Below are 25,245 nucleotides of genomic sequence, written 5' to 3' on the forward strand. Positions count from 1 at the left end.
AAACAAGGCAATAGTATAGTATGTCGAAAAAAGTCAAATTTGGACACGTCCCAAAAATGTCTGAAAACAACATATTATAGCTTGTAGAGACGCGCCATAGTGAACAAAGTGGAAATTAAGGCCAAAAAAGTCCAAAAACCCGCTAATTTTGAATGTTGAAAAATTTGCGAAACAAGGCAATAGTATAGTATGTCGAAAAAAGTCAAATTTGGACACGTCCCAAAAATGTCTGAAAACAACATATTATAGCTTGTAGAGACGCGCCATAGTGAACAAAGTGGAAATTAAGGCCAAAAAAGTCCAAAAACCCGCTAATTTTGAATGTTGAAAAATTTGCGAAACAAGGCAATAGTATAGTATGTCGAAAAAAGTCAAATTTGGACACGTCCCACAAATGTCTGAAAACAACATATTATAGCTTGTAGAGACGCGCCATAGTGAACAAAGTGGAAATTAAGGCCAAAAAAGTCCAAAAACCCGCTAATTTCGAATGTTGAAAAAATGGCGAAACAAGGCAATAGTATAGTATGTCGAAAAACGTCAAATTTGGACACGTCCCAAAAATGTCTGAAAACAACATATTATAGCTTGTAGAGACGCGCCATAGTGAACAAAGTGGAAATGAAGGCCAAAAAAGTCCAAAAACCCGCTAATTTTGAATGTTGAAAAATTTGCGAAACAAGGCAATAGTATAGTATGTCGAAAAAGTCAAATTTGGACACGTCCCAAAAATGTCTGAAAACAACATATTATAGCTTGTAGAGACGCGCCATAGTGAACAAAGTGGAAATTAAGGCCAAAAAAGTCCAAAAACCCGCTAATTTTGAATGTTGAAAAATTTGCGAAACAAGGCAATAGTATAGTATGTCGAAAAAAGTCAAATTTGGACACGCCCCAAAAATGTCTGAAAACAACATATTATAGCTTGTAGAGACGCCGCCATAGTGAACAAAGTGGAAATTAAGGCCAAAAAGTCCAAAACCCGCTAATTTTGAATGTTGAAAAATGGCGAAACAAGGCAATAGTATAGTATGTCAAAAAAGTCAAATTTGGACACGCCCCAAAAATGTCTGAAAACAACATATTATAGCTTGTAGAGACGCCGCCATAGTGAACAAAGTGGAAATTAAGGCCAAAAAGTCCAAAACCTGCTAATTTTGAATGTTGAAAAAATGGCGAAACAAGGCAATAGTATAGTATGTCGAAAAAGTCAAATTTGGACACGTCCCAAAAATGTCTGAAAACAACATATTATAGCGTGGAGAGACGCGCCATAGTGAAAAAAGTGGAAACTAAGGCCAAAAAAGTCCAAAAACCCGCTAATTTTGAATGTTGAAAAATCTGCGAAACAAGGCAATTGTATAGTATGTCGAAAAACGTCAAATTTGGACACGTCCCAAAAATGTCTGAAAACAACATATTATAGCTTGTAGAGAGGCGCCATAGTGAACAAAGTGGAAATTAAGGCAAAAAAGTCCAAAAACCTGCTAATTTCGAATGTTGAAAAAAATGGCGAAACAAGGCAATAGTATAGTATGTCGAAAAAGTCAAATTTGGACACGTCCCAAAAATGTCTGAAAACAACATATTATAGCTTGTAGAGACGCGCCATAGTGAACAAAGTGGAAATTAAGGCCAAAAGTCCAAAACCCGCTAATTTTGAATGTTGAAAAATTTATGAAACAAGGCAATAGTATAGTATGTCGAAAAAAGTCAAATTTGGACACGTCCCAAAAATGTCTGAAAACAACATATTATAGCTTGTAGAGACGCCGCCATAGTGAACAAAGTGGAAATTAAGGCCAAAAAGTCCAAAAACCCGCTAATTTTGAATGTTGAAAAATTGCGAAACAAGGCAATAGTATAGTATGTCGAAAAAAGTCAAATTTGGACACGTCCCAAAATGTCTGAAAACAACATATTATAGCTTGTAGAGACGCTACCATAGTGAACAAAGTGGAAATTAAGGCCAAAAAGTCCAAAAACCCGCTAATTTTGAATGTTGAAAATTTAGAAACAAGGCAATAGTATAGTATGTCGAAAAAAGTCAAATTTGGACACGTCCCAAAAATGTCTGAAAACAACATATTATAGATTGTAGAGGCACGCCATAGTGAACAAAGTGGAAGTCAAGCCAAAAAGTCCAAAACCCGCTAATTTTGAATGTTGAAAAATGGCGAAGCAAGGCAATAGTATAGTATGTCGAAAAAAGTCAAATTTGGACACGTCCCAAAAATGTCTGAAAACAACATATTATAGCTTGTAGAGACGCGCCATAGTGAACAAAGTGGAAATCGAAGCCAAAAAAGTCCAAAAACCCGCTAATTTTGAATGTTGAAAAATTTGCGAAACAAGGCAATAGTATAGTATGTCGAAAAAAGTCAAATTTGGACACGTCCCAAAAATGTCTGAAAACAACATATTATAGCTTGTAGAGACGCGCTATAGTGAACAAAGTGGAAATCAAGGGCAAAAAAGTCCAAAAACCCGCTAATTTTGAATGTTAAAAAATTTGCGAAACAAGGCAATAGTATAGTATGTCGAAAAAAGTCAAATTTGGACACGTCCCAAAAATGTCTGAAAACAACATATTATAGCTTGTAGAGACGCGCCATAGTGAACAAAGTGGAAATTAAGGCCAAAAAAGTCCAAAAACCCGCTAATTTTGAATGTTGAAAAATTTGCGAAACAAGGCAATAGTATAGTATGTCGAAAAAAGTCAAATTTGGACACGTCCCAAAAATGTCTGAAAACAACATATTATAGCTTGTAGAGACGCGCCATAGTGAACAAAGTGGAAATTAAGGGCAAAAAAGTCCAAAAACCTGCTAATTTTGAATGTTGAAAAAATGGCGAAACAAGGCAATAGTATAGTATGTCGAAAAAAGTCAAATTTGGACACGTCCCAAAAATGTCTGAAAACAACATATTATAGCTTGTAGAGACGCGCCATAGTGAACAAAGTGAAAGTCGAAGCCAAAAAAGTCCAAAAACCTGCTAATTTCGAATGTTGAAAAAAATGGCGAAACAAGGCAATAGTATAGTATGTCGAAAAAAGTCAAATTTGGACACGTCCCAAAAATGTCTGAAAACAACATATTATAGCTTGTAGAGGCACGCCATAGTGAACAAAGTGGAAATTAAGGCCAAAAAAGTCCAAAAACCCGCTAATTTTGAATGTTGAAAAATTTGCGAAACAAGGCAATAGTATAGTATGGCGAAAAAAGTCAAATTTGGACACGACCCAAAAATGTCTGAAAACAACATATTATAGCTTGTAGAGACGCGCCATAGTGAACAAAGTGGAAATTAAGGCCAAAAAAGTCCAAAAACCCGCTAATTTCGAATGTTGAAAAAATGGCGAAACAAGGCAATAGTATAGTATGTCAAAAAACGTCAAATTTGGACACGTCCCAAAAATGTCTGAAAACAACATATTATAGCTTGTAGAGACGCGCCATAGTGAACAAAGTGAAAGTCAAAGCCAAAAAAGTCCAAAAACCTGCTAATTTCGAATGTTGAAAAAATGGCGAAACAAGGCAATAGTATAGTATGTCGAAAAAAGTCAAATTTGGACACGTCCCAAAAATGTCTGAAAACAACATATTATAGCTTGTAGAGACGCGCCATAGTGAACAAAGTGGAAATTAAGGCCAAAAAAGTCCAAAAACCTGCTAATTTCGAATGTTGAAAAATTTATGAAACAAGGCAATAGTATAGTATGTCGAAAAAGCCAAATTTGGACACGTCCCAAAAATGTCTGAAAACAACATATTATAGCTTGTAGAGACGCGCCATAGTGAACAAAGTGGAAATTAAGGCCAAAAAAGTCCAAAAACCCGCTAATTTTGAATGTTGAAAAATTTGCGAAACAAGGCAATAGTATAGTATGTCGAAAAAAGTCAAATTTGGACACGTCCCAAAAATGTCTGAAAACAACATATTATAGCTTGTAGAGATGCGCCATAGTGAACAAAGTGGAAGTCCAAGCCAAAAAAGTCCAAAAACCTGCTAATTTCGAATGTTGAAAAAAGTGGCGAAACAAGGCAATAGTATAGTATGGCGAAAAAAGTCAAATTTGGACACGTCCCAAAAATGTCTGAAAACAACATATTATAGCTTGTAGAGACGCGCCATAGTGAACAAAGTGGAAATTAAGGCCAAAAAGTCCAAAACCCGCTAATTTTGAATGTTGAAAAATTTGCGAAACAAGGCAATAGTATAGTATGTCGAAAAAGTCAAATTTGGACACGTCCCAAAAATGTCTGAAAACAACATATTATAGCTTGTAGAGACGCCGCCATAGTGAACAAAGTGGAAATTAAGGGCAAAAAGTCCAAAAACCCGCTAATTTTGAATGTTGAAAAATTTGCGAAACAAGGCAATAGTATAGTATGTCGAAAAAGTCAAATTTGGACACGTCCCAAAAATGTCTGAAAACAACATATTATAGCTTGTAGAGACGCGCCATAGTGAACAAAGTGGAAATTAAGGGCAAAAAAGTCAAAAAACCTGCTAATTTCGAATGTTGAAAAATTGGCGAAACAAGGCAATAGTATAGTATGTCGAAAAAAGTCAAATTTGGACACGTCCCAAAAATGTCTGAAAACAACATATTATAGCTTGTAGAGACGCGCCATAGTGAACAAAGTGGAAGTCCAAGCCAAAAAAGTCCAAAAACCCGCTAATTTTGAATGTTGAAAAATTTGCGAAACAAGCAATAGTATAGTATGTCGAAAAAAGTCAAATTTGGACACGTCCCAAAAATGTCTGAAAACAACATATTATAGCTTGTAGAGACGCGCCATAGTGAACAAAGTGGAAATTAAGGCCAAAAAGTCCAAAAACCGCTAATTTTGAATGTTGAAAAATTTGCGAAACAAGGCAATAGTATAGTATGTCGAAAAAAGTCAAATTTGGACATGACCCAAAAATGTCTGAAAACAACATATTATAGCTTGTAGAGGCAGCGCCATAGTGAACAAAGTGGAAATTAAGGCCAAAAAGTCCAAAAACCGCTAATTTGAATGTTGAAAAATGGCGAAACAAGGCAATAGTATAGTATGTCAAAAAGTCAAATTTGGACACGTCCCAAAAATGTCTGAAAACAACATATTATAGCTTGTAGAGACGCAGCCATAGTGAACAAAGTGAAAGTCAAAGCCAAAAAAGTCCAAAAACCTGCTAATTTGAATGTTGAAAAAATGGCGAAACAAGGCAATAGTATAGTATGTCGAAAAAGTCAAATTTGGACACGTCCCAAAAATGTCTGAAAACAACATATTATAGCTTGTAGAGACGCGCCATAGTGAACAAAGTGGAAATTAAGGCCAAAAAAGTCCAAAAACCCGCTAATTTTGAATGTTGAAAAATTTGCGAAACAAGGCAATAGTATAGTATGTCGAAAAAAGTCAAATTTGGACACGTCCCAAAAATGTCTGAAAACAACATATTATAGCTTGTAGAGACGCGCCATAGTGAACAAAGTGGAAATTAAGGCCAAAAAAGTCCAAAAACCCGCTAATTTCGAATGTTGAAAAATTTGCGAAACAAGGCAATAGTATAGTATGTCGAAAAAAGTCAAATTTGGACACGTCCCAAAAATGTCTGAAAACAACATATTATAGCTTGTAGAGACGCGCCATAGTGAACAAAGTGGAAGTCCAAGCCAAAAAAGTCCAAAAACCTGCTAATTTGAATGTTGAAAAAATTTGGCGAAACAAGGCAATAGTATAGTATGTCGAAAAAGTCAAATTTGGACACGTCCCAAAAATGTCTGAAAACAACATATTATAGCTTGTAGAGACACGCCATAGTGAACAAAGTGGAAATTAAGGCCAAAAGTCCAAAACCCGCTAATTTTGAATGTTGAAAATTTGCGAAACAAGGCAATAGTATAGTATGTCGAAAAAAGTCAAATTTGGACACGTCCCAAAAATGTCTGAACACAACATATTATAGCTTGTAGAGACGCGCCATAGTGAACAAAGTGGAAATTAAGGGCAAAAAAGTCCAAAAACCCGCTAATTTTGAATGTTGAAAAATTTGCGAAACAAGGCAATAGTATAGTATGTCGAAAAAAGTCAAATTTGGACACGTCCCAAAAATGTCTGAAAACAACATATTATAGCTTGTAGAGACGCGCCATAGTGAACAAAGTGGAAATTAAGGCCAAAAAAGTCCAAAAAACAGCTAATTTCGAATGTTGAAAAAATGGTGAAACAAGGCAATAGTATAGTATGTCGAAAAAAGTCAAATTTGGACACGTCCCAAAAATGTCTGAAAACAACATATTATAGCTTGTAGAGGCAGCGCCATAGTGAACAAAGTGGAAATTAAGGCCAAAAGTCCAAAAACCCGCTAATTTCGAGATGTTGAAAAAATGGCGAAACAAGGCAATAGTATAGTATGTCGAAAAAGTCAAATTTGGACACGTCCCAAAAATGTCTGAAAACAACATATTATAGCTTGTAGAGGCAGCGCCATAGTGAACAAAGTGGAAATTAAGGGCAAAAAGTCAAAAACCTGCTAATTTGAATGTTGAAAAATTGGCGAAACAAGGCAATAGTATAGTATGTCGAAAAAAGTCAAATTTGGACACGTCCCAAAAATGTCTGAAAACAACATATTATAGCTTGTAGAGACGCGCCATAGTGAACAAAGTGGAAATTAAGGGCAAAAAAGTCCAAAAACCTGCTAGTTTCGAACGTTGAAAAAATGGCGAAACAAGGCAATAGTATAGTATGTCGAAAAAAGTCAAATTTGGACACGTCCCAAAAATGTCTGAAAACAACATATTATAGCTTGTAGAGACGCGCCATAGTGAACAAAGTGGAAGTCCAAGCCAAAAAAGTCCAAAAACCCGCTAATTTTGAATGTTGAAAAATTTGCGAAACAAGCAATAGTATAGTATGTCGAAAAAAGTCAAATTTGGACACGTCCCAAAAATGTCTGAAAACAACATATTATAGCTTCTAGAGACGCGCCATAGTGAACAAAGTGGAAATTAAGGCCAAAAAAGTCCAAAAACCCGCAAATTTTGAATGTTGAAAAATTTGCGAAACAAGGCAATAGTATAGTATGTCGAAAAAAGCCAAATTTGGACACGTCCCAAAAATGTCTGAAAACAACATAATATAGCTTGTAGAGACGCGTCATAGTGACAAAAGTGGAAATTAAGGCCAAAAAAGTCCAAAAACCATAAAATTTTGAATGTTGAAAAATTTGCGAAACAAGGCAATAGTATAGTATGTCGAAAAAAGCCAAATTTGGACACGTCCCAAAAATGTCTGAAAACAACATAATATAGCTTGTAGAGACGCGCCATAGTGAACAAAGTGGAAATTAAGGCCAAAAAAGTCCAAAAAACAGCTAATTTCGAATGTTGAAAAAATGGTGAAACAAGGCAATAGTATAGTATGTCGAAAAAAGTCAAATTTGGACACGTCCCAAAAATGTCTGAAAACAACATATTATAGCTTGTAGAGACGCGCCATAGTGAACAAAGTGGAAGTCGAAGCCAAAAAAGTCCAAAAACCTGCTAATTTTGAATGTTGAAAAATTTGCAAAACAAGGCAATAGTATCGTATGTCGAAAAAAGTCAAATTTGGACACGTCCCAAAAATGTCTGAAAACAACATATTATAGCTTGTAGAGACGCGCCATAGTGAACAAAGTGGAAATTAAGGCCAAAAAAGTCCAAAAACCCGCTAATTTCGAATGTTGAAAAAATGGCGAAACAAGGCAATAGTATAGTATGTCGAAAAAAGTCAAATTTGGACACGTCCCAAAAATGTCTGAAAACAACATATTATAGCTTGTAGAGACGCAGCCATAGTGAACAAAGTGGAAATTAAGGCCAAAAAAGTCCAAAAAACAGCTAATTTCGAATGTTGAAAAAATGGTGAAACAAGGCAATAGTATAGTATGTCAAAAAAAGGCAAATTTGGACACGTCCCAAAAATGTCTGCAAACAACATCTGATAGCTTGTAGAGACGCGTCATAGTGACAAAAGTGGAAATTAAGGCCAAAAAAGTCCAAAAACCCGCTAATTTCGAATGTTGAAAAAATGGCGAAACAAGGCAATAGTATAGTATGTCGAAAAAAGTCAAATTTGGACACGTCCCAAAAATGTCTGAAAACAACATATTATAGCTTGTAGAGACGCGCCATAGTGAACACAGTGGAAATTAAGGCCAAAAAAGTCCAAAAACCCGCTAATTTCGAACGTTGAAAAAATGGCGAAACAAGGCAATAGTATAGTATGTCGAAAAAAGTCAAATTTGGACACGTCCCAAAAATGTCTGAAAACAACATATTATAGCTTGTAGAGACGCGCCATAGTGAACAAAGTGGAAATTAAGGGCAAAAAAGTCAAAAAACCTGCTAATTTCGAATGTTGAAAAAATGGCGAAACAAGGCAATAGTATAGTATGTCGAAAAAAGTCAAATTTGGACACGTCCCAAAAATGTCTGAAAACAACATATTATAGCTTGTAGAGACGCGCCATAGTGAACACAGTGGAAATATCGCCCAAAAAAGTCCAAAAACCCGCTAATTTCGAATGTTGAAAAATTTGCGAAACAAGGCAATAGTATAGTATGTCGAAAAAAGTCAAATTTGGACACGTCCCAAAAATGTCTGAAAACAACATATTATAGCTTGTAGAGACGCGCCATAGTGAACAAAGTGGAAATTAAGGGCAAAAAAGTCAAAAAACCTGCTAATTTCGAACGTTGAAAAAATGGCGAAACAAGGCAATAGTATAGTATGTCGAAAAAAGTCAAATTTGGACACGTCCCAAAAATGTCTGAAAACAACATATTATAGCTTGTAGAGACGCGCCATAGTGAACAAAGTGGAAATTAAGGGCAAAAAAGTCAAAAAACCTGCTAATTTCGAATGTTGAAAAATTTGCGAAACAAGGCAATAGTATAGTATGTCGAAAAAAGTCAAATTTGGACACGTCCCAAAAATTTCTGAAAACCAGGCTCAAGAAGGGAAAAGGGAAGCAATAATGAAACCAGATGTAGTTGGTAAAATAAAAGTTGTTTATTGTAACAACTCAACAGGTGTTGAATAAAGGGTTAATGAATACTGTTGAATAAACAAATGATTATAACAAAAGGAAAGTTTTACCTCGAGTTTTTCTCTCTCCTGACTAAATACCATACCAGAATTACAGCACCCCAACTAGTCAAGTAACAATAAACAAAACAAGTGTGTAAAAGTATGACGCCAGAGTTCGAAATATCCACAAAACGAGTGCCTCAGAACTAACAACAGGTTCAGAAAGCGTTTTCACAGCGTCGCTGTAGACCGGAGGCACAGAACGAAGCGGTCTCTCTGGAGTCGAGAAGCGGAGTCTGAGGTCAGAGCCAGGCCTCTTATTGGGTTGTGTGATGTTACTCCGCTCCCATAGGCTGATGAGAAGTAGCGCACCAATCAGACCTCCTCCCTGGCAGCAGCGCACAGGTGGACGACATCAGCCTGCAAATTTCGCACCATTCACACAAACAAGCACACTCACAACTTTACACAAACGCACAAAGCACTCCAAAGCAGGTTACTCACAAAGAGGGGGGAGTGTGCCGGAGGCCGAAACAACCCTCCCGTTAAGAGACAAAGCCATTCGTAAGGTTTGTTAAACGAAGTCACTTACAGTAACTAAAAACACAAACAATTTCAAAATGTGGTAAAAACTACATGCCTATCCTTGACAGAAGTATAGTATGGCGAAAAGGTCAAAATTTGACATGTCTGAAAAGCGCATCTTATAGCTTATAGAGACGTGCTATAATGGACAAAGTGGAAATAGAGGCCAAAAAAGTACAAAACCCCGCGAATTTAGCATGTTGGAAAAAATGGTGAAAAAGGCAATAGTATAGTATGGCGAAAAAGGTCAAAATTTGGACACGTCCCAAAAATGTTCAAAAACCGCATATTCTAGCTTTAAGACATGCGCCATTGTTGACAAAGTGAAAATGCAGGACAAAAAAGTTAAAAAAAACAAAAAACAAAAAACAAAAAAAAAACGCTAATTTAGCATGTTGGAAAAAATGGCAAAAAGGCAATAGTATAGTATGGCGAAAAAGGTCAAAATTTGACACGTCCCAAAAATGTCTGAAAACCACATATTCTAGCTCGTAGAGACGCACCATAATGGACACAGTGGAAATAGAGGCCAAAAAAGTCCAAAAACCCGCTAATTTAGCATGTTGGAAAAAATGGCTAAACAAGGCAATAGTATAGTATGTCGAAAAAAGTCAAATTTGGACACGTCCCAAAAATGTCTGAAAACAACATATTGTAGCTTGTAGAGACGCGCCATAGTGAACAAAGTGGAAATATCGCCCAAAAAAGTCCAAAAACTCGCGAATATAGCATGTTTGAAAAAATGGTGAACAAGGCAATAGTATAGTATGGCGAAAAAGGTCAGAATTTGACACGTCCCAAAAATGTATAAAAACCGCATATTCTAGCTGTAAGACATGCGCCATTGTTGACAAAGTGAAAATGCAGGACAAAGAAGTAAAAAAAAACAACAAAAAACAAAAAACGCTAATTTAGCATGTTGGAAAAAATGGCGAAAAAGGCAATAGTATAGTATGTCGAAAAAGGTCAAAATTTGACACGTGCCAAAAATGTACAAAAAACGCATATTCTAGCTTTAAGACATGCGCCATTGTTGACAAAGTGAAAATGCAGGACAAAAAAGTTAAAAAAGAAACAAAAAAAAAAAAAAAAAATACTAATTTAGCATGTTGGAAAAAATGGCAAAAAGGCAATAGTATAGTATGGCAAAAAAGGTCAGAATTTGACACGTCCCAAAAATGTACAAAAACCGCATATTCTAGCTTTAAGACATGCGCCATTGTTGACAAAGTGAAAATGCAGGACAAAAAAGTTAAAAAAAAAAACAAAAAAAACCCGCTAATTTAGCATGTTGGAAAAAATGCCGAAAAAGGCAATAGTATAGTATGTCGAAAAAGGTCAAAATTTGACACGTCCCAAAAATGTCTAAAAAACACATATTCTAGCTTGTAGAGACGCGCCATAGTGGACACAGTGGAAATAGAGGCCAAAAAAGTCCAAAAACCCGCTAATTTAGCATGTTGGAAAAAATGGCAAAAAAGCAAAAGTATAGTATGTCGAAAAAGGTCAGAATTTGACACGTCCCAAAAATGTACAAAAACCGCATATTCTAGCTTTAAGACATGCGCCATTGTTGACAAAGTGAAAATGCAGGACAAAAAAGTTAAAAAAAAAAAAAAAAAATACTAATTTAGCATGTTGGAAAAAATGGCAAAAAGGCAATAGTATAGTATGTCGAAAAAGGTCAAAATTTGACACGTCCAAAAAATGTCTAAAAACCACATATTCTAGCTTGTAGAAACGCGCCATAATGGACACAGTGGAAATAGAGGCCAAAAAAGTCCAAAAACCCGCTAATTTAGCATGTTGGAAAAAATGGCAAAAAGGCAATAGTATAGTATGGCGACAAAGGTCAAATTTGACACGTCCCAAAAATGTCTGAAAAGCGCATATTCTAGCTTGTAGAGACGCGCCATAATGGACACACTGGAAATATCGCCCAATAAAGTCCAAAAACGCGCTAATATAGCATGTTTGAAAAAATGGTGAACAAGGCAATACCATAGTATGGCGAAAAAGGTCAGAATTTGACACGTCCCAAAAATGTACAAAAACCGCATATTCTAGCTTTAAGACATGCGCCATTGTTGACAAAGTGAAAATGCAGGACAAAAAAGTTAAAAAAAAAAACAACAAAAAAAACAACAAAAAATACTAATTTAGCATGTTGGAAAAAATGGCAAAAAGGCAATAGTATAGTATGGCGAAAAAGGTCAAAATTTGACACGTCCCAAAAATGTCTAAAAACCACATATGCTAGCTTGTAGAGAGGCGCCATAATGGACACACTGGAAATATCGCCCAAAAAAGTCCAAAAACGCGCTAATTTAGCATGTTGGAAAAAATGGCAAAAAGGCAATAGTATAGTATGGCGAAAAAGGTCAGAATTTGACACGTCCCAAAAATATATAAAAACCGCATATTCTAGCTTTAAGACATGCGCCATTGTTGACAAAGTGAAAATGCAGGACAAAAAAATTAAAAAAAAACAAAACAAAACAAAAAAACCCCAAAAAATACTAATTTAGCATGTTGGAAAAAATGGCAACAAAGGCAATAGTATAGTATGGCAAAAAAAGTCCAATTTGGACACGTCCCAAAAATGTCTGAAAACAACATATTCTAGCTTGTAGAGACGCGCCATAGTTAACAAAGTGGAAATTAAGGCCAAAAAAATCCAAAAACCCGCTAATTTAGCATGTTGGAAAAAACGGCGACAAAGGCAATAGTATAGTATGGCGAAAAAGGTCAAAATTTGACACGTCCCCAAAATGTCTGAAAACCACATTTTATAGCTTGTAGAGACGCGCCATAGCGAACAAAGTGGAAGTGGAGACCAAAAGAGTCCAAAAACTAGCCAATGTAGCATGATAAAAAAAAAAAAATTGGCGTAAACGCCAATAGTATAGCATGTCACGAAAAGTCAAATTGGAAACGTCCCAAAAATGTCTAAAAACCACATATTATAGCTTGTAGATACATGCCATATTGTTTAACGTGGAAATCGAGGCCAAAAAAGTCCAAAAACCCGCTAATTTAGCATGTTGGAAAAGTGGCCAAAATGGGCCAAATAGTCATGACATAAAAATTGCCTAAAACTGCATATTATGGCTAAAAATCTCAGGTCCCAAAAATTGCTGAGAACTGCTTCTCATAGCTTATAGAGGTCCACCTTAGCATAGCATGTTTTAAACAGGGCCAAAAAAGGCAAAAAAGGGAAAATAAAGTATGCTAAAAAAAAAAAAAAACGGAGAAAAATCACATAATATAGTATGGTGAAAAATCTCAAATTTTGACATTTCCAAAAAATGGCAAAAAAATGCTTGTTATAGCTCGTGGAGATGCACTTTGGTATAACATGTTGAAAAAAAGCCAAAAAGTCATGATACAGCATATCGAAAAAATGGCCAAACACAGCATAGTGTAAATATTGCAAAAAATCTCAAATTTTGACACGTCCAAAAAATGTCTGAAAGCAACGTATTATGGCTTGTAGAGTTGCGTCATAGCATAAAATCCTGAAAAAAATGCCAAAAACTGCCCAATTTAGCTTGTCCAAAAATGGCTGAAAACCACTTAGCTAGTGAAGACATGCCATAGTAAAAGCATTTTGGAAAATGGGCCAAAAATGGCCCATGGTATGAAGACAAACTCCGCATAGTATATATAGTATTGCAAAAATGCTAAAAAGTCATAATATAGCATGACCAAAAAAATGGCTAAAACTGTTCGAAAAAGTTTATGTTTTGGATGTCGAAAAACATCATAGTACAGTATAGCATGTCAGAAAAAGTCAACTCTGTTAAAGGTCTGTATTATAGCACATCGGCGAAAATCATTCGTAAAGTAATTTTATATGTCGTCAAAAATAATGAAAAGTTCAACGAGAGTAAAAGGCGTGTTAACGAGAGTAAAACGTGTGTTAACAAGAGTAAAAGGCGTGTTAACGAGAGTAAAACGTGTGTTAACGAGAGTAAAACGTGTTTTAACGAGAGTAAAATGTGTGTTAACAGGAGTAAAAGGTGGGTTAACGAGAGTAAAAGGCGCGTTAACGAGAGTAAAAGGCGTGTTAACGAGAGTAAAAGGCGCGTTAACGAGAGTAAAAGGCGTGTTAACGAGAGTAAAAGGTGTTTTAACGAGAGTAAAAGGTGTTTTAACGAGAGTAAAAGGCGCGTTAACGAGAGTAAAAGGCACGTTAACGAGAGTAAAAGCTATGTTAACGAGAGTAAAAGGCGTGTTAACGAGAGTAAAAGGTGTTTTAACGAGAGTAAAATGTGTGTTAACGAGAGTAAAAGCTATGTTAACGAGAGTAAAAGGCGCGTTAACGAGAGTAAAAGGTGTTTTAACGAGAGTAAAACGTGTTTTAACGAGAGTAAAAGGTGTGCCGTGTCAGTCGTTGCAGAGTGCCGCTCTGACCGTGTGGGTGCAGTGCAGCCGAGAAGGCTCCAGATCTGTGAGTAAAATTAACTCTTCGTTGCACAACAATGAGAAAAAGAGTCGAATCTCTGTGTTTGTTTCTGAGCTGATTTGAGTCGCTGCTTCGCTTCCAGGTGAACGAGTCTGTTGAGGTTTTGGTCGAAAACGTGAACGATAACCCTCCAAACTTTGCACAGAGCCACTTCGTGCTGGACGTGAATGAGGTGAGGGTCCCTGCAGTCGCACCTGTGTGTGTGTCGCAGATTTTAACACAACGTGTTGACTCTGAGTTTTGTCTCCTGCAGCTCACGCCGGTCAACTCCAGCGTGGGACTGATCGAAGCGTCAGACGTTGATTCGGAGCCGCTGTTTTATCGCTTGGAGCCTGCAACGGTGAGAACAGATTCGTGTCGTGAGTTATTTTAAAGAGAAGAAGAGAAAGAGAAACACGTGTTTTATTTCGGCTTTAGGTTATACGACTTTAAATGTCTGTTTGTATTTATTTTACTGTTGTTTTTGTTGTTTTTTGAAACAAAAAATAAACAAACTTTGGGTCATTAAAAAAAAAATTTAAAAAGTCTTTTTGGTCATTTTTGAAGCAGAAAGAAAGACAGAAATTGTGAATTTTCACGTTTCTGACGGTCTTTGGACGCATTGTTATGATGCAAGTTTGACTTTTTTCATGTGAAGCTCTTTGTAACTTTGTTTAGAATAAATTTTGTACGTTATTATTGATATAATTTCGATAACTTGTCTTTCTGTTTGATAAAACAGGATAAATATTTCCGCCTGGAGAACGTCAACACTCCAAAGATAGTTGTGAAAAGCGTCCTGGACTACGACGTCGTTCAGAAGATCTCGCTGGTTTTACACGTGCAGGTAAAATCACGATTTATCAAAAACAACATCCAGGTGTCGCTGCCTCTGTTTGACCTTTGACCTTTGAATACGCGTCACATGTTCAAGGACACGCTCGAAGGTTCGACCTCCAACGAGCCCTTCTTCACGTCCGTGGCCACCATCACGGTGCAGGTGAAGGACATCGATAATCGGCCTCCGTGGTTTCAGCCTTGTTTGAGGACCAATTTGGGGATCGCCAAACTGTGTGTGAGCAGCGGCTACAGAGGCAAAGTCAACCTGACCGAGAAGGAGGTGAGCCGCTCCATTTGTTTCGACACACGCAAGCGGCCTTACCGTGTTGGCGAAGGCTTGAAGGAACACCTGCAGACACTACCCAGGGATTAGAACGTATTTCCAGCTCGTCTTCATTCGTTATTTATATTCACAAAAAAACAGAAAATAAATCAGAGGGAAGAGACAGAAAAGCACAAATCCCTCCCACTAAAGATAACGGCACAGGGCTGTCCACTTACTTTTGGCCACATGGTGTTAAAACAGAAGTTCGGTTTCAGAGGCTCCATCGGTCAGCGGTGTCCATCAAAACATCCCGCTGGAAAAATCACCAGCTGTTACATTAAAAACGCACAAATTTAGCATCACATTCCTAAACCTGTCACTTTAAAATCATTAACACGATCAAATTAAAGAGAAAAAACTTGTTACAAAAATACACATCAGTCAGTTTAATTATATGTGAAAGATTTCACAGCATATATCAAAAAAAGTCATAAAAAATAATAGTTTACTATGACCACAAACGTCTTAAAATATATTAGTACAGTATGAAAAATAAAAAAGGAAAAAAAGAAAGTTTGACCAGAAAAAATATCATATAAAAAAAGTAAAAATGTCATAGTATGATAGAAAAAACGTATGAAAAATGTCACCGAAGTCATAGTATAGTATGACGAAAGAAAGTCATTAAAAATACTGTAGTATAGTGTGATGAAAAGGATCAAAAGTATTTATCATAGTACAGTATGACAAAAAAACAAACACGTTTGACCAGAAAAACAAAAAGATTTTTTTACACTTTTTTTTAACACTGAGTTAATTTAAAACATAAAATAATCATAGTACAGTATGATAAAAAAAATCACAAAAAAATGGGAAAAAAAAGTAATAACGTCCCATGAACCCCCGAAAAAAAGTTGTTAAAAATGTCATATGATAGAATAAAGTAACGAAAAATGTCAAAGTGTAGCAGGATAAAAAAAACAAAACAGGCATGAAAAATATCACAGCAGTTCTATGTATGTATTCAAATATCTTGGTATTGTTTGATTTAAAAAAGAAGAAAAGAAACCTTCTTAAAAATAATATAATATCAAAAAAATAAACTGCATTGTGGTAAATCCATCCGTCGTCCGTCTCTGAGCAACTGAGCTGCAGATTTAAGAATGAAAATGTCATCGATAGTTTCCGGACTTTTAACATTTCACAGTTTCTATATAACATATAATATATATACATATATAAATATCTATATGCTTCAGTCGGTTATCGTGGTGCAGCTCACAGAGAGACGTTAATAAAAACTTCGTCTTTAACCTCCTGAGAGTCGACACGCTGAGAGCTCGTCACGTTATTATTTCAGGCTCTCTGTCGGAAAAACTCTGCGTTCGAATCACCGTGAATGTGTGTGTGTGAATGTGTGTGTGTGAATGTGTGTGTGTGAATGTGTGTGATGGTTTTCCTCGACAGGACGGGCCGCTGCTGCTGGAGCCGGGACCGCTGTTCGCCAAAGACGGAGACAAGAACCGCAGCGAGCAGATCGGCTACAGAATACTGCGAGGTTTACAGCGACAAATATTCCTGTTTGACTCCGGCCGAGTTTAACTTTTCTTTATCGGCACGTCACATTTGACCGATTTTATAAAAATATCAGCAACAAACTAACACAAACAAACAAACAAATAAATAAATCATCATGAATGCCATGCCTTTTTTATTTAGTTTTTATTTATCATACATATATTTTTCATAACTTTTTAGATTTTTTTCCACCATACTATACTATGAAACTAAACTATGAAATGAGAACTTTGTTTTTAGTCATATGATACTATTATATTTTTTCTGCCTTTTTTTCCGTCTTACTGTAATAATTTTTTTGTAATAGTAATTTTTCATGATTTTTTTTATAAATCATACTGTTCTATGATATGTTTTTTTTTTTGGTCATACTATATTAACCTATTTTTTAAAGCTTTTTTGCTATAAAACAAACGTGAAAACATGAATATCATATTAATTTATTTAATATATATATAGTATTTTTTAAATCCTGATTTTGAAAAGAGCATTTTGTGTGCAGAGCAATTCGAAATTCAAAACTGCACAAAAAATAATGTATAAAAAACAATGTTGCTGCTAATCACTAACATATCTTAGGCCGCGATAATAAAATAATAATCTACCTTTTTCTGATTTTTTTGTGAGTTTTTTTTCATCTAAAAACAAAAACCCGGCATTTAAAGGGTTAAAAATCTGAAAATTAGTTAATATTTGTTATTTATGATTAGGACTGATGTTGGTTAAAAAAATACATTAAATAAACGTGTAAAATCATGTTAATATATAGTATTGAAGCTTGATTCTGAAAAGCACGTTTTGTGCGCAGAGCGATTGAGAGTTTGCGATATTATCGCGGGTTGTTTTGTTTTTATTTCTTGTCGCTTTTTTTTCATCATCAGGAAACGAGGGGAACATTTTTCAGATCGATGAGGAAACAGGAAACATCTCGATGGCGAAAGCGGCCGATATCGTCGGCCCGATAACTCTCACTGTTCTGGTAAAAAAAAAGTCTTCTGTGGTTTTTATGAATCGATAAAACAAACTAAGCTGTTGAAAATGTCTTTGGTGTGACTCACCGCTCGTCCTCGCTCCTCATCAGGCGTCTCAGGTGACCAACAGGGATCAGTTCGCCGTGACGCAGGTGACCATCGAGGTGATGAAGAAGAGCAGGAACCCTCCTCGCTTTGAGAAGGAGCGATACGAAGGATTCATCTACAGCAACTCTGTTCCCGAGAGCATGATCCTCCGAGACCGCAGCACCAACCGGCCCTTCAGGGTGCGAGCGCGGGACGAGGACTTCGCCGCCGTGAGTGATAAAAACCTGTAATGTTAAAAAACAACAGCTGTAAAGTTACTTTCATCAACTCGGAGAATCAAATCAATTTTATCAAAAATGAAAATCCGCATTGATCATATATTTCTTTAAAAGGGACAGTTTAACACCCGCACACGTAATAAAAAAAAGCCCAGAAACGTTATAATTTAATCATTTGAAATATAATAATTTAATATTCCCATAAATTTAATACATTTAAATAATGTGTGTGTATATATATATATATGTATATATATATATATGTATATATATATTATTTTGGTTTCTTTTGAACACATTGGGAAAAAGACAATGACCAACTGGGAAAGAAATGTCAAGGTGACAAGAAACTGACTTGGAAATTAGCTGCAGGGGGATTTTAAGATTTTATTAAAAATAGGGGGAAATATCCCAAAATCTATATGCAAGATTCTTATACATCTGTATGCTACAGAAAAAAATGGACTTATTTTATTTTATCTTTAGTACTTTCTTGGGGTAATTTTTCAATTTCTTTTTTGCTTTTTTTGTAAGTTTTTTTTTTTTTCAACATTTTACTAAGTACTCGCTAATTTTTGAGCTTTTTCTTGTTAAGGTGCTCATTGCTTTTTTCCTGAATTTTTGAAAATAATTCTAATATTTATTGAGCACTTTTCACAATACTCAAAGACGCTTAACAAAGACAAAAGCAAAATCAATTAAAGTAAAACATACAGAATAAATTTAAAAAAAAAAATTTATCAGGTTTCAAAGGGTTGATTTAATATAAGGTATATTATGTAATGTAATAATTAAATGTAATAATAATTTTAAAATATAATTTAAATGACAAACAGTAACGTTCTCTCTTAGTTAAATACGTACTTTAAAAATAAGCCTCTCTATCTTTAGCATTTTTATTGTGCTGTGTGTGTGTGTGTGTGTGTGTGTGTGTGTGTGTGTGTGTGTGACTCAGGGTGTGAATCCAGATGTGAAGTATGAGGTTCAGTACAGCAGCTACGTTAACGTCACCTCTGACGGGTTTGTGATCCTGAAGCGAGTCGTGAAGACGGAGTCTTTCGCTCTTCAGGTGACTCGTGTGCAAACTAAAATCAGCCTCAGTTAAATATCTTAACGCTCGTTTTCTGACACTTTAAGCCTTTTTTTGTTTCGTTTTTCCCTGAATGCAGCTCAGAGCCGTGGACACGACGACAGGAGAGTTTGGAACAGCTGCTCTCTCCGTTCAGGTGATACCAGGTGAGACGACACTGCAGAGAGACAAGCTCAGTTTTGTGATACTCAATTTAAGGGACAAATCTGGGCTCCCAGTACGGTGCCAGGTGGCCCCCCAAACATGTTCTTACTCACAATAAACATAAAGTGATTCACACTGTGAATTGTTTTTGTACTTTTAGTCTCCATAAGATGCCAGAGTGCATAAAACAGCATCGAAAAGTCCTAGCTAAAACCCTAATGTCCGAAAATCCTGGAAACGTCCTAAAAATCTTAGAAACATTCTAAAATCTTAAAAATGTCCAAAAATCTTTGAAATGCCCTAAAATCTGAGAAACAAGCAAAAAAATTTATAATTCTCTTAACTATATATTTATTCTTATATTCTCGGTTTTTTTTTTGGGACATTTTTTGTTTAATTACTTGTTGCCATTTTTCCAATATTTTGAGCCAGTTCGCTCAGGTATCAAAGGGTTAGAGTATTAATACATGGACAATAATGTTTTAGTTATATAATAGTGTAACACTGAATGAAGCCATTCTGCATTTTAAGTACTTTTACTTGAAGTACATATTGTTGCTTTTACTGATAATGAAGTATTTTTATTCAGTGGTAATAAAATTTTTACTTATTGGAATATTTTTTTCCACCACAGACGACTAATTAACTACAATGAAAAAATAATGGGTTAAATAAATAACTTTAAATAAGTGGGTGGGAATCAAAATGATAAAAAATACTTAAATACAGTATTATTTTTCAGTATGCTGAGTATTTCAATAACATATGTATCGATGTCTTGTGATTAATAACCTTTTTTAGTCCAAAAACTTTTTGGGGAATTTTTTCTCAATGTTTTTCTCATTTTTATTGCAGACAAATGTTCCTCTGGGACGGAAAAACGTGTGAAGAATTTCAATGTCTAAAAAAATAAAATTAAAAAAATTTAAAAATCAATACTCGTGTGCGTACATCGATATAATATTGTAAGTTCTGCCTGCTTTTAAAGTCATGATGCGTGTTTTTATTTATGTATCTGAGTAAACATGAGCGATGATGTCATGTCAGATCGAGCAGGTGTGACCGTCAGTCTCTCACCTGTCCTCTGTAGCCGTGGCGATCCCGTCTCCCTCAAACGTCGGCTACCGTCCGGGCGACATGGCGCTGCTCGGTCTGGTGATGGCGGCGCTGCTGGTGCTCTGCCTCATCGTCATCGGCTTCCTGATTTCCCGCCTGTGGAAGGGAAACGCTGGCGTGGACAAAATCTGTGAGGTCAGTCAGACTGTTTTTAGGTTTGATCATTTTTAAATGAAGTTTTAGTTTCTTACCGTCTTTTGTATGAAATGAAAATGAAGTTTTTTATTTTGTTACTTCTTCAAAATAAAGGCCTTTTTTGTTAATCTCACCGTCGAGCAGAAAGTTGTCTGGAAATTATCACTTTGAGGCTGATTTCAAGACTTTCTGTGGAATATGAGCTTAAAAAATAAAATTTACTGACACTTAACCCTTTGAAACATTTTAGCTTGATTTCATTAAAAATATGAAAAAAGGCAATTTCACAAAAATATCGCCATAATTTCTTTGTCTCGAACCTGCCGTTACACATCGTGAGCGATAAAAGCCAAAAAAGTGTTTCCACTGCAATTTTGCGAAATATGACTTTTTCCAATCACCTGAAATTCCGCCTCGTGAGCGTAAAAACGATTTTCTAATAAACGGGAGTTTTTTAGAAACTGACGTGTTTCCATTCGGCGTATTTTGCATTCGCAATTTCAGTTTGTGCAGTTTGAGGGTTAAAGGAAACCCGCCTGCTGCGTCACAAAGGCTTCGTTCAGACCGTCGGCCCAAATCTGATTCTTGTCGAATCCAGATCGAGTTTACGAAGTCTGAACAGAAAATAACCGTGAAATCTGATTTTTGCTAATCTGATCCAAACCTCACGTGGCGGATGGTTTGAAATGGTTTAAATTGCATTTCTACCGAAGCGTCTTCGGTCCGAATGCTCTGGTCGTTCAAATCGGATGACGTCACTCGCTCATGCTCCCGGCGGTCACTGCTTTACGGATGTCGCCAAACCTCTCGCTGCGCGGTGGAGCTCGCCATGAACGCAGCTCCAAACATCTCGACGAGTATTTGGATGGCGAAATGTTGTACCTCCATTTTTCAGCTGCTCGTACTTCCGTGTTGGTAATCACCGGCGCACGTACCGACGCCTCCATCGTTACCACGGCAACCCGTTCAGATCGGTCAGCTCAGCTTGATAATAACCGTCCTTAGGGTCCGATATAAGAAACAGATCCGATCTGCAGTCTGAACGTAGAAGACACGTCGGTGCGGTCGCGTCTGAAGCGTCAGGCGGTTCGATGCTGTACGTTCAGAGTTCCTCCTGTTTGATGGATCTTTACCGGCTGAGATCCACCGAGCGAGCGGGCTCACGAGTTCAGCTTGCACACAGAGCGCTCTGTGTGCAAGCTGAACTCGTGAACCCGCTCGCTCTGTGGATCCGCGGCTCAGACTTCGACATCGTGCGAGCTTCACGGTGTGTTAACGAGGGGCCTCTCTGCCCGCAGTGCCTGGGCCCCTGCCTGAAGTCCGAGCAGCCGCGCTCCGGACACCGAGACTCGCTGCAGTACACCAACGACGGCTTCCAGAACGAGACCGACTCGAGCCGCGGCCGCCGCTGGAACAACGCCGTCCCCAGACGGAGCACCTTCCCCCAGGGCCGGGGCCGGGTCATCCCTCTGGAGAGGCGGAGCCGCCACTGCTCCTCCTGCGGCGTCTACACCAACCACGTCGCCAAGGGGAGCCCGTCAGTGAGGCCGTCCAGGAGGGGCCGCGGGGACGGGGACGAGTACAGCAAGAGGTCGATCCTCGCCAAGCAGAGGAGGAAGGAGGGCCAGAAGACGGTGTGGTTCAAGGAGAGCGAGGACTCGTCGGACATCGAGGTGGAGATCATCCCGGACACCGTGGGCCGCGTGGAGGAGGAGACGGAGGAGGAGCTGGATATGGAGGGGGTCGTCAGAGACCCGGCGGCCCCGCAGAGGGAGTCCGACGGCGGGCAGGAGAGCGCGGAGCCCGGCGAGGAGCGGGACGGTGAAAACGACGGCTCGGAGAAAGAGAAGAGAGGCGAGGAGCAGGAGGGCTGACGGCAGAGGTCAGAGGTCAAACTCCAGCTGGAGGACAAACTGAGCTGTTTGTTTCGTGGTCGGTGTTTGGAGACGGCGGCCGTCAGCGGGCGAGGACGAGTCCTCCGACGTCTCTGGAAAACTGCCAAACGTCAACAAACACGAGGATCCCAAAAAATATTTATTTCTACTGTGAGAATCTGAGGAGGCCGAAATCGCGGCCAGAACTTTACACGATGATCGAAACTCGCCACGAGCGTCGAACACGAAGAGACGAGATTTTTATAAAACGCTCAAACCGAGAAGACACCAGGGTTCCTGCAGCTTCAGAAGATTACATTTTATTATTGTAAAGGCCTTTTAAATTTTTTTTTATGCAATATTTTATTAAGTTTTTAGAATTTTATTATATAATTATTATTTTTTTAATGCCACTGAAATTTAAGACCAATTAACAATAACCCAAACTGAAAAATGAATAAATAAATAAAATAAAAACGTGTTATTGCAACATTAAACATTACATTTTAGTCCAGTGAAAAGTTTGATCTGATTAAAATTGGGACAAACTTATTATTTATTGTCGGGTTTTATTTTTGCTTTTGTATGTGGGACTCCATCACTTTAATTCCCATCTTTAAGAAAGGGGATTTGGTGAATTAATAATAAAAAAAAAAAATTAATTAAAATTTTAAAAAATCATAAAATCCTACTCACCACGTCTTCGAAGTTTTAAGACTTTTGATATTTTGATTTAAGACATTTTAATACCAATGAAGGCCTTATTTTTAGATAAATAAATTCATGAGACTTTTGAAGGATCTGCAGGAACCCTGAGTGACAGTTCAGGTCCTATTTTTGTAGTTTTGGTCATAATTATAACTTTGTACTCGCTAAATTAAATACTGAAAATGCAGCAGCGTCACTACAGCGAACTTTTCGGATCAAAACTGCTGATTCGACTTGTAGTGATGTCATCATGTTCCCAAATCTTTGCAGTTATTTTATTCAGTCAATTTTTTTCATTACGGCCAAAACTACTAAAAATAAGATCAAAGTTAAACCTGTGAGAAATGTTACAAATCTATAAAGAAGATTCATTTCTAATAAGGCATCTTATTAAAGGTTCATACGTGTCATTAGAGCTGCAACTCATTTTTCATTATTGATTAACTTCAATTATTTCCTCAATTAATTGAATTGTTTTTTCTATAAAACAGCAGAAAAAAATTCTATTACATTTTCTATAAATGTGACACCTAATTTTTTGGTTTAAAACACAAATATATTATATTTACTGTAATTTAAGACAAATAATGAAGTCAAGTCTCACATCTGTTTTTGCTTTAGAAATTACTAAAAAATGTTTTAGGAATTAATTTTCTTGATTTATCGAAAGCTTTGCAGCTCTAATTGTAACTACTGGCTTCATCAGTTGTTAATAAATCATTTATTAATGCTTTATAGAGTCATACAGTTTTAAAACAGAAGCTGTTTGAAAGTTACTAATAAAGAATCCTTAATCATTTTAGTCTGCAGTTATAAAAGCTAATAACTTGTAATAAAATAGAAATGAGTCCAGAAAGTCGGATGTTTCAGTGGAGCTGTGCGTCTCTAAAGCGCTAATAAATGATTTATTAACCATTAATAAACCTGTTATTTTATTATTATTATTTTTAAATGATGCCTTATTAGAAAGTGGCAACATCACATTATCATGATGTTGGATTTACAGATTTTTTAAAAATTATTTTGGTGAAGTAATTTGATTAATTGGCTTTTTGAATCTTATGAATCAAGAACAGAAAGTCTCATCTAGTTATTTTGTGTGTTTGTAAAGTGAATTTTCAGGATATTTCCAGTTTACAGTTTATCTGTTTGATTATACATAAAAATAAATATGAAAGCAGATTTTATCACCCGCTCCCACTTTTCAGGAAGTCAGCTGACGACAAAAAGTGAGCAGAAAACTCTGCCGAGTGTTTTGTGTCTGTGAGCGAGTCACGAGTCGATGGAGTCGCTGATGATTTCAGTCTCTTTCTGTGCGAGCTTTACTAAACTGGATTTTATAGTGAAAAATATATTTGAGGACAAAGTTTGTCCACTGAATACTAATCAGCTGAGAGGATGTTTTTATGGACTGTATTTTTTATTGTGAGCAAAATAACATTTATGGATAAATCTACAGTTAATGTATAGTTGACTTTTTGTACATTACAGCGACCGAGGGAATAATAAAGTTTGAAGGATTTGTCGAGTTTTGAGATCGCCTCGCTATCAGTTTTTCCTGCACGAAGATTTAAATTTAGGGAGATTAAATTAACATTTTGGGACAGTTTGGCTCATTTTAGTCTCTTTTCTTCTTCCTGTTGTGATAACTGTGTGTGTGTTGATGCATGTGTCCTAAATGTAGTCCAGATTGTGTATTTGAGTGTAATCAGTGAATTTGCAGCTCAGCTCCTACAATAAGTCTAAAATACACTGTGGAAACTAAATAGTTACATTCAGACTGTTCAGGTCCAAAAATGCTCCATTGAAACCCATTCAAACTGACATTTTTGATCCCACAGCCATCAGAGCAGAAAAACAGGACTTGTATTATTTCTGGGTGTCATTCTGGGCTTTTGACTCTGAATTTGTCATTTTGACTATTTTCCACCTGATGAGGTCATTTTGACCATATTTGGCATCTGGAGGAAATACATGCTATTTCCACTAGGTGACCTGTCACAGTCAATGTAGCTGCTGATCACTGACATATCCCAGACTGTCAGCAGCTACACTCACACACTGACATATCCCAGACTGTCAGCAGCTACACTCA

At 36.8% G+C, this 25,245-nt stretch overlaps 1 protein-coding gene across 1 annotated transcript in view; it reads left to right on the forward strand.

The window, feature by feature from the left end:
• cdhr5a (cadherin-related family member 5a) overlaps positions 1 to 24,678 on the forward strand; it is a 45,260-nt gene extending 20,582 nt beyond the window's left edge. Inside the window, exons 3-14 of the mRNA XM_088078821.1 lie at positions 14,050 to 14,109; positions 14,207 to 14,296; positions 14,378 to 14,464; positions 14,846 to 14,950; positions 15,038 to 15,223; positions 16,676 to 16,766; positions 17,668 to 17,765; positions 17,868 to 18,074; positions 19,039 to 19,152; positions 19,253 to 19,319; positions 20,408 to 20,568; positions 21,867 to 24,678. Coding sequence (XP_087934947.1) covers positions 14,050 to 14,109; positions 14,207 to 14,296; positions 14,378 to 14,464; positions 14,846 to 14,950; positions 15,038 to 15,223; positions 16,676 to 16,766; positions 17,668 to 17,765; positions 17,868 to 18,074; positions 19,039 to 19,152; positions 19,253 to 19,319; positions 20,408 to 20,568; positions 21,867 to 22,442 — 1,842 coding nt within the window. The 3' untranslated portion in view covers positions 22,443 to 24,678. The remainder of the gene's footprint in view (positions 1 to 14,049; positions 14,110 to 14,206; positions 14,297 to 14,377; positions 14,465 to 14,845; positions 14,951 to 15,037; positions 15,224 to 16,675; positions 16,767 to 17,667; positions 17,766 to 17,867; positions 18,075 to 19,038; positions 19,153 to 19,252; positions 19,320 to 20,407; positions 20,569 to 21,866) is intronic.
• Positions 24,679 to 25,245: the final 567 nt, after the last annotated feature.

The sequence above is a fragment of the Plectropomus leopardus genome, chromosome 1 (genome assembly GCF_026936395.1).
Source record: "Plectropomus leopardus strain MGB_pleo_1.0 chromosome 1, ASM2693639v1, whole genome shotgun sequence".
NCBI lineage: Eukaryota > Metazoa > Chordata > Actinopteri > Perciformes > Serranidae > Plectropomus > Plectropomus leopardus.